This window comes from Sciurus carolinensis, chromosome 6 (assembly GCF_902686445.1).
Source record: "Sciurus carolinensis chromosome 6, mSciCar1.2, whole genome shotgun sequence".
Classification (NCBI taxonomy): Eukaryota; Metazoa; Chordata; class Mammalia; order Rodentia; family Sciuridae; genus Sciurus; species Sciurus carolinensis.
In genome coordinates, this window is record NC_062218.1 from 93050836 (window position 1) to 93064807 (window position 13972).

A 13972-nucleotide genomic window follows, 5' to 3' on the forward strand; every position below is an offset into this window, starting at 1 on the left:
CAAGGTATTTTACAACACTTGCAATTTCAAGCAAAACAAATTAACACACCAACACGGCAGTGGACTTCTCTCATTGTGTTTTTTTCCTTCTAATTGAAAAAAGGAACCAAAAGTCTTTGCATTTTTTTCTAAGGTGGTATCAAAGTTTCACTTTAGAGAGAAGAATTGCTAATGTTTGCCATGACTTTTCATTTCAGTTGCTAAATGACATGCTATTTTAATATGAAAACAGAACTCCATTTTCACCTTATCAACCTTTAGTCACTGCCACATAAATTAATGTAGTACCAACATAATATCAGATATTGACATTATTTAAGTTCAAAAGAGCAAGGTTCAAAAATTTTGTCTTAAAATCAATGATAAAATGCTTTCAATATTAAAAAATCCACTTTGAAGCTCTGAAAATTTTGGAACCATCAGTAATATCTCTGAAACCTTTACACAACACACATATCCAGAAAGATCATCAGCAAATTAGAAACTAAAGTGAAAGTTTTCAAATTGAAGTTAAAATTATATTCAATGAAGATACATTGTTCTTTTGAGTTGCTATATGAACTAGCTTTTTTCAAAGATATTTGGATATATCAAATCGTGAAAAACACAATATACCTTAGTAATGTCAACTTCTATTTATTTGTCCTAAAAGGATAACCAGAAATACAGAACAAGTTAATGGTTCATTGCACTATTTCAAAGAATAAATAGTCCACTAATCTATACCCATAAGATGGAGCCAACTACACAATGGAACTGTAAAAAAATATTTTGAGTCTTGAAAACATGCAAGAGAAAAAATGCCTTCATATGAAATTATAACTGCTTCTACAGGTGGTGTATAGAGTGTATGGTGATCCCAAATGACATGACAATTTTTGTTTTTTGTATCGGGGATTGAACTCAGGGGCACGCAATGATTGAGTCACATCCCCAGTCCTATTTTGTATTTTATTGAGAGACAGGGTTTCAATGAGTTGCTTATCACCTTACTGTTGCTGACATTGGCTTTGAACTTATGATCCTCTTGCTTCAGCCTCCCAAACTAATGGGCTTACAGGTATGTGCTAACATGCCCAGCTTAAATGACAATTCTTTAATCTGCTGAATACTCTGAGGATTTACTCAGCCCTAACAGAGACAGAAGACCTCAGAATTAAGGAGCTCAGTAGGCAGGTGACAGGGAGACACAAGAGAGGGAGGAAAAGTAGGAAGCCTCCAAGTCAGCAAGGCCTGAGGACCAAGATCAAACTGATTTTCCATAATGTTTGGCAAGTCAGAAAATGCATTTTAGAGACAGAATGTTTAAGGTGGAAATTTAAAATTACACACCTTTGATAAAACCCCATTTCTACATACTACAAAACTGTGACAAAAGTTTTTTCTACATACATGACTTTTCCCCTCTAGGAAAGTAATAGGAAAGGTAAAGGATCTCAAGGAGATGAGTTTTTTTTGTCTGCAAAAAAAAAAAAAAAAAAAAAGTAGCTACCTTACTGAGACCTTGTCTCAAAATAAAAAATGAAAAGGGCTGGGGATGTGACTTAAGTGGTTAAGTGCCCTTGGTTCAAGCTCTGCGTGCCAAAATAAAATAAAATAAAATAAAATAATCCTTCCATATTCTAATATGGGACAAGGCAAAGGAAGGACAGAGAAGAATAATTATAATCTTAAGTTTGTTTCTGATTCAATCGCATGTTTTTAAATTCTTCAAGTAGTATTTATTCGGAACCTATTTAAAAAAAAAAAAAGACTATGCTAAGTACAACGGCCCATATACAGTAAATCAAAAAAGACCAAAACTCAAATCCCTAAGTGTATAAATAACTAGGTTGTAAGGTGAACTTCATGAGAGCTATAGGTCAAAGTAGGAAGAGGTCTCCAAGTGGAGCAAACAGGAGAGTCCATGAGAGAGTGTCATTTGAAATGAGCTTTGAAGGAGGAGATGACTAGTAGATGGGAAAATCAGAATATTCCTTATCTCAGAAATTCAATTCTTACAATTCAGAATCATGAATGCATTCTACCCTGAGCAATGACACGGGCTAATCATACTGTGCAACATACCTCCAGTCCACATCTAAGTCTTCACTCACACTGGAGTCGTCCTCAAGGTTGTTGTTACCGTCCAACATGAAAGCTTCTGGCTGTGCAAACTCATTGGCAGGCTCATTTCCCTCATCACTGCTGCTTTCGTTGACTTCATTGTACTGTAACCAAGGAATTTCTCCCTCTTCCAAAGATGTCTGTTCCCTAATAGAAATATTTTAAAGGAAGAAAAAAATATTACCTAAGACATATCATTAACATTTTGTTGTGTTTTATTTTGTTTTGGTACCAGGGATTGACCTAAGGGCATTTAACCACTGAGCCACATCTGCAGCCCTTTTATTTTTATTTTGAGACAGGGTCTCACTGGATCGCTCATAGCCTTGCTAGGTTGTGGAGGCTGGCTTTGAACCTGAGATTCTCCTCCTGAGCTGCTGGGATTACAGGTGTGAACCACCATGCCTGGCATTAACATTGTTTATTTTAAAGAATTCTATTTACTGCAATTGGACTTTGTCTTGAAGTACTAAGCTCTTGGTACTTCTATGATTCTAAAAACTATTTCCTAAATCACTTAAAAGGTAACAAATTTGTGTATAAAAAGTTCCTAATTATACAAAAAACATGTTTGGGTTTATGAATTGTCTATTCTCCCACATTTCTGGAAGAGAAAAACAAGAGAAATCCATGTTAGACTACTTGAATTTTTAAACATTGTTTTTGAGGTTTCCCTTCACAGTTAAAATTCACATTCCTCAACCTGGCCTACAAGTGCCTATGAAACTCATGCTTTCTTCATGGCCCCCTTCACTGTTTCTGCTCACTCTTATTCCTGGTCTATTATGTTCCTAATCCTTTTGTTTATTCTTGGAACACATGGAAATCTCTTCTATCTTGGGAATATTTCTCCTACCAAAAAAAAAATTTTTTTTTTTTTTTGCCAGATTTACATATTGTTACTCCCCTCTTGATATTAATGTCACATTGCATGCCACCTCCTCAAACAGGCCTAATTTAACACTCAGTTAAAGTAGCTCACCAGTTACTGGCTACCATAGCACTGTGCTGATTTAAATTGTAGAATTTATTTTAACTAGTATTTTCTTATTTGTTTATTGTCAGTCTACCACCAGTAGAATATAAGCTCACAGAAACAGGGGACAGACAAATCAATGGTACAGATCAAGAAAACAGGAGGTAAAGGGAGCACTTCAAAACAGAAGGAAAACGACTAGTCAAAAATAAATATTGTAGGGCTGGGGATATAGCTCAGTCGTAAAGTGCTTGCCTTCCATGCACAAGGCCCTGAGTTCTAATCCCCAGCACCACTAATAATAATAATAATAATAATAGTAATAATATTGGGAGGCTAGAGTTGTGGCTCAGTGGTAGAGTGCTTTCCTGGCATGTATGAGGTCTTGGGTTCAGTTCTCAGCACAACATATAAATAAATAAATAAAAATAAAAGATCCATTGACAACTAAAGAAATAGATTTATAGGTAAATAAATATATAAGAAATATATATAAAATATATACATAAAAATAAATCTATTTCTTAAAAAGAAAAATGATACCAGGATAGGTGCAGTGGCACATATCTGTAATCCCAGCATCTTGGCTGAGACAGGAGGATCTCCAGTTCAAAGCCAGCTCAGCAATGCCAAGGTGCTAGGCCACTCAGTGAGACCCTGTCTCTAAAATATAAATAGGGCTGAGGATGTGGCTTAGTGATCGAGTGCCCAAGTTAAATTCCTGGCAACACCCCCCCAACCCAAATGGTATTTGGACAACTGAATGTTCACCTGGAGCCACAGAGGTTTAATCCTGATGTCACTCTCCTTATGTAAATTGCTTTCTTGCTGGGCACAATGGCACACACCTGTTAATCCTAGCAACTTGGGAAGATGGGGAGGACTGTGAGTCAGCAACCTAACAAAGCAACTTAGCAAGACCCTGTCTCTAAATAAAATATAAAACAGGCTGGGGATGTGGCTCAATAGTTAAGCACCCCTGGGTTCAATTCTAGATGCAAAAAAAAGCTTTTGCTTCGAATGCATGTGCATGTATATCCTACTACCATCATCACTAACATATAGAAGTACTAGGATAATCATGAGAGAAAATTTTACAAGTCTCACGTCATCCTACGCTCCTAAGCACAATGAAAAATCTTGAAGCATAAAGAGATTACTAAATTTCACAATATATATACTAAAGAAAATAGTCAAAAGGCCCAAATTTGGACACTAAGTTCAAATTGAGGTAGAAATTAATTTTAAAACACATGCGATACAGAGGGTATTTCCTTAATAGAAATGTAAAAGCAAACCACTAAGGAAAGAAAAGATGAACATGTAGCAACAGAAGGGAGAAAAGTATATAATTATTTGGCAGAAAAGAAAATGCATAATGTAAACTAAAATAACAGTGAAATATTATTTTCATTTTTACGATTGGTAAATGTAAAAAAATATAATATACTATTGGTAAAGAACATTAATCTGTATAGTGTTTGTAGAAAAGTAACTGATACAACTTCTTTGTAAAGAAATGTCAATAGTTATAAATTGAGTGCTCTGCTTCTAGATACTTCTAAAAAAGTATATACAATGTTTTCTTTGTAGTATTACCTATAAAAATCAAAACTGAAAATATTTAAGTGTTCACCAATGAAAATTAGTATACCATACTATGTAGATTTTTAAGAATGAAAGAAATCTATATGTATAAATATAGAGCAATTAAACAGATCTACAAACAAAACAAAAACAAAAGGAAGGTGTTCACAGATACAATGTGCTGCCAGTTGCACAAAAAAATAAAGAAGTATATGTACATATGCTTTTATAGATATACAATATCTTTGGAAGCTCACAAAGGAAACTGGTTACACTGCTTTTTATTTTTAAACTATACAAATTCACTTTTTAGCAGGTATATTATAATTTGTATTCTTTTGTTTTGCAGTGGGGGGTGGGGTACTAGGGATTGAACTTAGGGGCACTGGATTACTGAGTCACATCCCCAGTCCTATTTTGTATTTTTCATGTAGAGACAGGGTCTCACTCAACTGCTTAGCTCCTTGCTTTTGCTGAGGTTGGCTTTGAACTGGAGATCATCTTCCTCGGCCTCCTGAGCAGCTGGGATTACAAGCAAGCACCACTCACCAGGCAGAATCCATATTCTTAAAATGTAGTTTTATTTTGTCTATTTATCACGAGAAGTTAAACCAGAAAGAACTACTTGGCAATAAATTGTTAGCAATTCATTAAATATTTCTAAAACACTAAGGCCTGTATCATTAAAAGGTAAAGCTGTATTCACACTTAATACTCATATTTCAGAATCAGATCTCTTCAATTACTGTAAACTACAAGAGTGAAATGCGTAGTCATGTGAGTCATGTGACCAATCACTAAGGAGTCATACAGTTGTTTGTATATCAATCTGAAATATAGATAAAACTAATAGATGTCTAACATTTAACAAATGTTCAAATTGTGAAGGTTTTCTTAATCAACCACAAGAGTCCCTTTTTCCCTTTGGTTAAAGCCCTATTAGTATTTCATGGGCAAGTCAGAATTTTGAAAATGTACTAATTTATTATTATCTTCTAATTTTCTTTTCTCTCTACCTCAGACATTAGTCATTCCTTGATAGATGTAATCAGCCTGTTGGAATTACACATTTGACATTCAATGTACCCCATCATTCTGAATGAATATATCATTCTGCATTATTCTGGATGCAAAATGTATCAACTGGAAAAACACTTTTAGACCTATACATATCTTGGTAATATAAAAACTATTAAATAGTTACTCAGAAGTTACTGTTAAAAAATATAATCTAGATATAGTCACAGATTCATCAAATAAGGCTGCTAGTTCTAAGAGCAAGTCTAAAAAGGAAAAATATGAATAGAACTGTAATTTGGCATTATAGCAGTGTAAAGGACTAATTTCGAAAATCTGGGCTTCCTAAATTATCAATTTTTCAGACTGCAACGAAACGAATAGAAGGTACTTTTGGAATTGATACCCCTTTTAGAATATAAAAGGATGTTAATATTACAGCAAAGTCTTGGCAAATTTGAATTTTAGTTTAGGTCTTAACAGATAAGGTTATATAACCATATATGTTTCATATAAATATATTTTGTAAAATATACAATTTGTATATTTCAGTTTTAAAAGAAGCTCTCATTTAGGGTTTTATTAATATTTAGTGCAAGCTTAACTTAGGGGAGTAAAAATAATGTATATAATTGGCCCTCTGCATTTTTAGGTTCTACATTGAAGGGTTCAACCAACCTCAACTAAAAGTACTCAGAAAAAGAAATGTGACTGTAATAAGTTATATAAACTTTCCTCTTGTCATTATTCCCCATTTAATAAATTACAACCATCACTGACATTGTATTAGGTATTGTAAGTAATCTAGATGATTTAAAGTACATGGGATGGGTAGGGTCAATGGTAGAATGCTCACTTAGCATGGATGAGGCCTTGGGTTCAATTCCAAACCCTGCCAAAATTAGAAAAATAAAGTATATGGGAGAATTGTGTAGATTATATGCAAATAACTACACCATTTTATACAAAGGACTTGAGCATCTATGGATTCTGATATTCTGGATAGTGGCAGAGGGTACCAGAAACAATCCTTGAGTATATACTACGACTATTATATATAAAAGAGACTCAGACAACATCTACATGTAAGAATCAATGTATTTTAAATACACAGAAACAGAAGCTCCTTATGTACCCAAACCAATAAATGTTTTCTAAAGTAATTTCCAATACTAACCTGGAAATTTAGTAAAACAAGCTTATAAGACTTGGCATCTAATATGATCAGTCTAATAAAATCAGAGAAATAGGCACAACAAAATATGCTTATTTCTTTAAATTTTAATATCTAATATATACAGTGGATGTTTTCCTTTTGTGTAACATAATTAGATCCAATGAAAAATTAATCCCAAAATGGAATAGAGATACAAGGTTAAACTTAAAATTTCTAAGTAACAGATCTTTGTTCATACCTTGATGACAACACTGATCACACTGTATTCTAGCTCAACTGGTGACTCATCTGTCTCCTCCACTACACTGGGAGCCTCTAAAGGACACAGTGTTGTGACTCATCATGTAGACTCACCCTCTAATACATGTTTCACAATAATAGGTACTCTCTATCCTATGTTGTTGAATATAATTATAAATCCTAGAAAATAGCTTTTAAGAAACAATTCAATTATTAAATTTGGAAAAGTCCTTGGAAATTTTTGTTATTTCTAATTTACTCCAACAAAAAATACATTTCTTGTGTCTATTACAGACATATCACAACAACTGTAATTCCATGCTTCAGATATGTAACATAAACCTAAATTAAATAGATGGGTGAAAATAATTCAGTGTAAGAAATAAGTAACTTATGGGTTTTTTCAACTCAAAGAACAAAACTAAAATAAGAATCTAAATAATTTGTAACGTCATTAATACTCCTACTACATAAGCAATTCTCATCTACATAATTTGCTTAAACATTTGATCTGTCTTTAATGATTCACTTTTGTGGAGAGGGGGGTACTAGGGATTTAACTCAGGGACACTTTACCACTGAACTACATCCCCCAGTCCTTTTTATTTATTTATTTATTTATATGAGACAGGCTCTCATTAAATTGCTGAGGTTGGCCTTGAATTTACAATCCTCCCATCTCAGTTTTCTGTGTTGCTGGGATTATAGGCATGTGCCACCATGCTCAACAATTCATTCTAAGTTGTAGAAACAGAAATAAAGAAATGAAAAATGTTTCAGTAGGTAGGTATGTTTAATTTGATTCAAACATTATGCAGTGTATACATGTATTTGAAATAACACATGATACCCCTTAATATCAATTTTCATGGTTTTATGTATGTTAAAAAATAAATTTAATTAAAAAGAAAGGCCTAACCACCCTCAAGAAAGAAATATTCATTCATGCTCCTACTTCACATCCTCTCCCAAGACTTGTCACTACGATTTCTGCAGAGCCTCAAAAAGGACTGAAGAGCAGAGAAGAGACAGGGGCGGGGTTTCCAAGGGAGAGGGTAGTTCTGTGGGCTAGGGAAAGGCCCTAGTATTGGGCTGCAGAGGTAATGAATGAGTTGGGAGAGAAAAACAGCACCCGCAGGGAGGAAGAAATGGGACCTGCCATGGTTTTAATCTGTCCCCCAAAGTTCATATATCGGAAATTTAATCCCCAAACTCATATACTGATTTTGGGCCTTTGGGAGGCAATCAGATTTAGATGAGGTTAAGAGGGTAGAGCGCCATGATGACATTGGTGACTGTAACCAGCTGGCGTGCTTGCTCTGTCTCACCATGCCCTCTGCCATGCTATAATGCAGAAAGACAGCCCTCATTAGATGCCAACACCATGCTCTTGGACTTTCCAGCCTAATAAATCAAAATAGACATCAATTTTTTAAAAATTAAAACAAACAAGATTCTGAACAATAGGGTCAAAAGTATCTTCAATTTTGTAGAGTTTGTGGCAGAAACAAATACCCCAAAGGAATGAAAGACTATAATTTTAAATTCTTCAAAAACTTCAAATATATTACAGCAATTTGTTTTCTTCCTTTTTATATCTTTTTTCCTTTTATTATTTTCCCAGTGCACCATGGTAAGACCTCTACTAGGATGGTTATAAAAACAGTGCTAGCAAGCACACTTTTCTTAACTACTAATTGAAATTTAAGGAGGAAAAAATTTTAATACTTTCTTGTTGCAAATCATTTCTACTGATTTTGCTACTATTGCTGTAAATACAATAATAACAAATATTCCAATCTTACTTTGAGTTTTCATTATACAGATGAGATGTTGAAGAGTATTAAGTGATTTTTTTTCACTACATCTACAGACTATGTATTATGGATATTCTCCTGTATTTTGTGATTAATGATAATTACAGATCTTCTATGTTAATTTACCTTCACATTTCTCAAACAAACCCAGATTGGTAATTTATTTTTCTTTTAAAAAATAAACATTCAAATTCCAAATAATTTTAGATTTGGGCATCTATTTTAATAAATGAAATAAGCTTAATTTTTTTTTTTATATACACTTCTGTAATTAGGGTTACACTGGACTTACAGAATGAGTTTGAAGGAGTAGTTCTTTTTCCATTCTCTGGAATAATTTATGTAAGAATGAAGTGATCTGATCCTGGACCAAAATCATCCAGATCAACTGTTTGTTCCATAAGAACATTTTAAACAACTGATTCTGTATTTTTAATAGTTTTAAGATTATGTAGACTTCCTTTTTTCTCTTAAGTTTGGTAAATTATTTTTCTAGGAACTTGTCAGTATAAGTCTTCAAATGCACCACACAAAATTTACAATACTGTTTTCAGTTTTATCCAAGCTTCATCTACTTTTGTTAATCTTTTCAAAATATGAACTTATGACTTCTTTGATCTTCAACTTTTTTCTATTTCATCAATGTTTGTGCTTTTACTAATACTAATTCTTATCTCCTATTATTTTCTTTATTCTAATATTCCTTTTCAAGTTAAAAGCACAGCTCCTTCATTGTTAGCTTTTCTTCTTTTCTTTCTGTATTTTTTTTTTTTTTTTTTTGGTACCAGGGATTGAACTCATGGATGCTTAACCACTGAACCACATACTCAATCCTTTTTATTTTTTTATATTGAGACAGGGTCTTGCTTAAGTTGCTTAGGGACTCAATAAATTGCTGAGGCTTGCTTTGAACTTGGATTCCTCCTGCCTTGGCCTCCAGAGTCGCTGGGATTACAGGTGTGTGCCACAACACCTAGCGACTTTTTTTTCTTTTCTACCATAAGCATTTATGATCATAAATCTTCCTTTAAGTATTTTCACTGTATTCTACAAATTTTAACTGGTGGTATATTTATTATCATTGAGTTATAAACAATTTTAAATTTCTTTTATACTTTCTTCTTTGTTCTACTGGCTATTTAAAGAAAGGATAACAATACATGTAAGTATTTTTTGAAAAACAAGCTTTTGTTTTTGTGTTTTTGTTTTCTAAGTTAATTGTAGTCAGAGTACACAGTCTGAATATTTGATTCTTTGGAAAGTGTTAACTTAATTGACTAATGCATATCTGGTTTTTATAATTGTGTATGTCAGATAATTCAGTCTTCATTAAATCCTGTGTAAGTTATTCAAATCTGCTAAGGACAGACTAACTTTTTAATATCCATGAATTATAAGCAATTGAGATGGGTATGTAAAAAATTCCCAGTAAGAGAGTAAATTCATATAATTTGGTCAAATTCTGATTTTTATAATTTGACTCTATTTCATTAGGTACATTAGGATTGGTATATTTATTTCCCTGGTAAGTTAGGTTTATTACCTTCAGTTGTGACTTTCTTTCTCTCTAATAATGTTTGTCTTTAAGTATACTTTATAATGCTACTGGGACTTTTCTGTTTTTGTTTTTTTTTTTTTAACTTTTGCTTAATATTTGCCTAAAATATCATTTTCTAACTTTTAACTTTCTTTTTTAAAAATTTTAAATGTTTTCCATATTTCTATTGCTGTGCTATAATTATACATAATAGATTTATTTTTATATATTAATACATGCACACAATATAATTTGGTCAATATCATTTCCTCCCTTCCTCCCTCCTTCTAGTCTCCCTTCTCTACTGGTCTTCCTTGTATTTTCATGAGACCTTACCACCACCTTTTTCCCCATTTTTACCTTTAGCTTGTACATATGACAGATAAGATGACTGATCTTTGACTTTCTAAGTTTGGTCTATTTAGCTTAAAATAATGCTTTCCAGTTTAATCCATTTTTCTATAAATGACATAATTTCATTCATTCTTCTTTATGATTGAATAAAACTCCATTGTGCCTATATTCTACATTTTATTTATCCATTCATCCACTGATAGACATTTAGGTTGATCCATAATTTGGCTATTGTGAATTGTGCTGCTTTATAAACATGAGTATGAATGTATCACTATAGTACTCTCAATTTAATTCTTTAGGATAAATACCCAGGAGTGGTATTACTGGGTCATATGGTGATCCCATTCCTAGTCTTTTGAGGAACCTCCATAATGATTTGCTTAGTTTTCAAAACAATAACTTATTAGTTATTTTTTAACATATTATTGTTTTATTTCCATTATAGTAAGTAGCACAGTTTGTAACTTACTGTGCTTATATCTTGCTTATTATCTGTATCTCTCCTACCTAGATTTTCTTAGAGTATTAATGTCAAGCAGGAAATTTATATAGTTTAAGAAGTATAAATTGCAACACTAGTCCAGGATGAAAGAGTGCTTTTTTCCCAAAGAAAACATAATTTACCAAAATAGATCCAAGGAGAAAATAAATATTAGAACCAAGAGGAAAAAAACTAAAATCATCAAAAAGGTATTCCCCTACACTAAGTCTAGATGATTTCACAAGCAAATATTAACAACCTTTAAAGGAATAAATAAACCATTTAAACAACAGATGCAGAGGACAGAAAAAGAAGTCTACATTTTTCATTTAGCAAAGCAAATGCCAAACTGATAATAAAACCAAATTGTAGAAACAATGCCTTCTTCATGTTCTCAACATAAAAGTACTATGCAAAATAACAGCAAACAGATTCCAACATTAAACCATGACTATGTGATTATGTTTGGTTTATTCAAATATTTGAATATTAGCAAATCTAAAAGGAGAATAATTCCTCAAGATCATCAGGCTGAAAGTAGAAAATCTTTATGATCATGTCCTTTGATGCTAAAAGAACTTTAATAAAAATCAGCAAAAACCCATAAAATAATAAAGGTATGTCCTTGGTGATTAAAAAAAGAACCCATCAGACCAGAGACCCTGCATCTTATAGAAGAAAAAGTAGGTCCAAATCTTCAACTTGTTGACTTAGGATCAGACTTCCTTAACAGGACTCCCATAGCTCAAGAAATAAGAGCAAGAATCAACAACTGGGATAGATTCAAACTAAAAAGCTTTCTGTCAGCAAAGGAAACTATCAGCAATGTGAAAAGAGAACCTACAGAGTGGGAGAAAATCTTTGCCACTCATATTTCAGATAGAATACTAATTTCAGAATATACAAAGAACTCAAAAAACTCTACACCAAGAATACAAATAATCCAATCAACAAATGGGCTAAGGAAATGAACAAACAGTTCACAGAAGAAGATCTACAAGCAATCAACAGATATATGAAAAAATGTTCAACATCTCTAGTAATAAGAGAAATGCAAATCAAAACTACCCTAAGATTCCATCTCACTCCAATTAGAATGGCAATTATCAAGAATACAAGCAACAATAGATGTTGGTGAGGATGTGGGGAAAAAGGTACCCTCATACATTGTTGGTGGGGCTGCAAATTAGTGCAGCCACTCTGGAAAGCAGTGTGGAGATTCCTTAGAAAACTTGGAATGGAACCACCATTTGACCCAGCTATCCCACTCCTTGGCCTATACCCAAAGGACTTAAAATCAGCATACTACAGAGATACAGCCACAACAACATTCATAGCTGCTCAATTCACAATAGCCAGATTGTGGAACCAACCTAGATGTCCTTCAGTTGATGAATGGATAAAGAAACTGTGATATATATATATCACACACACACAATGGAATGTTACTCAGTCATAAAGAATGATAAAATTATGGCATTTGCAGGCAAATGGATGAAATTGGAGAATATCATGCTAAGTGAGATAAGCCAATCTCAAAAAACCAAAGGACAGATGATCTCGCTGTTAAGCAGATGATGACACATAATGGGGGGTGGGAGGGGGGCAAGAATGGAGGAAGGAGGGACTGTATAGAGGGAAAAGAGGGGTGGTAGGGATGCGGGGGGGAAAAGAACCCATGTGTGTAGGCATATACACACACTTGTGCTGGAGAGAAAAATCAACATACACTTGCTTTACTGGGGAAATATTAGAATAAGTAATGGTACACCATGAGCCACAGGTTATTTACAGCCTGACACAATTTTTGTAAATAAACTGTTATTGGAACACAGCTACAACCATTCATTCATCTATTTACATATTGCCTATAGCTACTTTTATACAACATAAGTCTGAGGAGCTGCAAAAGAGACTGGCACACAAAACATAAAATAATATATGGCCCTTTACAAGGTAAGTCTGACAACCCCTAGACAAGGAGCATTCCCATTAAAGTCAGGAAAAGTCAAAGATGTTTATCATTAATCATTGATGTTTTGATGGCATCATCCAATGCAATCAGACAAGATTATTAAATCTTTAGTTTTTGCAACTGTTTCCATTTCTGTGAAACAAACACTGATTTCCCTCTTGAGGTTACCCATTCTCCCTGGCCAATGACTCATGTGTATAACGATGACAACTCTAATTTACTCATTCCTAATTCAACTAAAATGACATTTTATTTTATTTATTTTTCTGGTACTGGAGATTGAACCCAGGGGCACTTTCCCACAGAGCTAGATCCCCAGCCCCTTTTATTTTTTATTTTAAGACAGGGTCTCACTAAGTTGCTTAGGGTCTCCCTAAGTTGCTGGGGCTGGTCTTGAACTTATGATCCCTCCTGCCTGGCCTTCCTGAGTTGCTGGGATTACAGGCATGTGCCACCTCACCCAGTTTAAACTGACCTTTTAATTTCACAAGTTCTCTTTACAAAGCAAAGTGACAGCATACATTATTATCTCTGTAGAAGATAATGGACAGTATTCTTAATTGGTCCTTTTAAAAGCATCATGAAAAAAATCAGAAGAGCCTGCTGGTTCTACATGGGGTTTTTAAAGGTAATTTAGTAGCATACCCAACATCTAAATGTGATATATAACATTACTGTATAATAAACATTTTAAAAAAGTAA

The 13972-nt window shown here is 33.4% G+C and overlaps 1 protein-coding gene across 1 annotated transcript in view; it reads right to left on the reverse strand.

Moving 5' to 3' along the window:
* Pja2 (praja ring finger ubiquitin ligase 2) overlaps positions 1-13972 on the reverse strand; it is a 69311-nt gene that overhangs the window by 17393 nt on the left and 37946 nt on the right. The window contains 1 exon segment of the mRNA XM_047555409.1: positions 2068-2253. Coding sequence (XP_047411365.1) covers positions 2068-2253 — 186 coding nt within the window.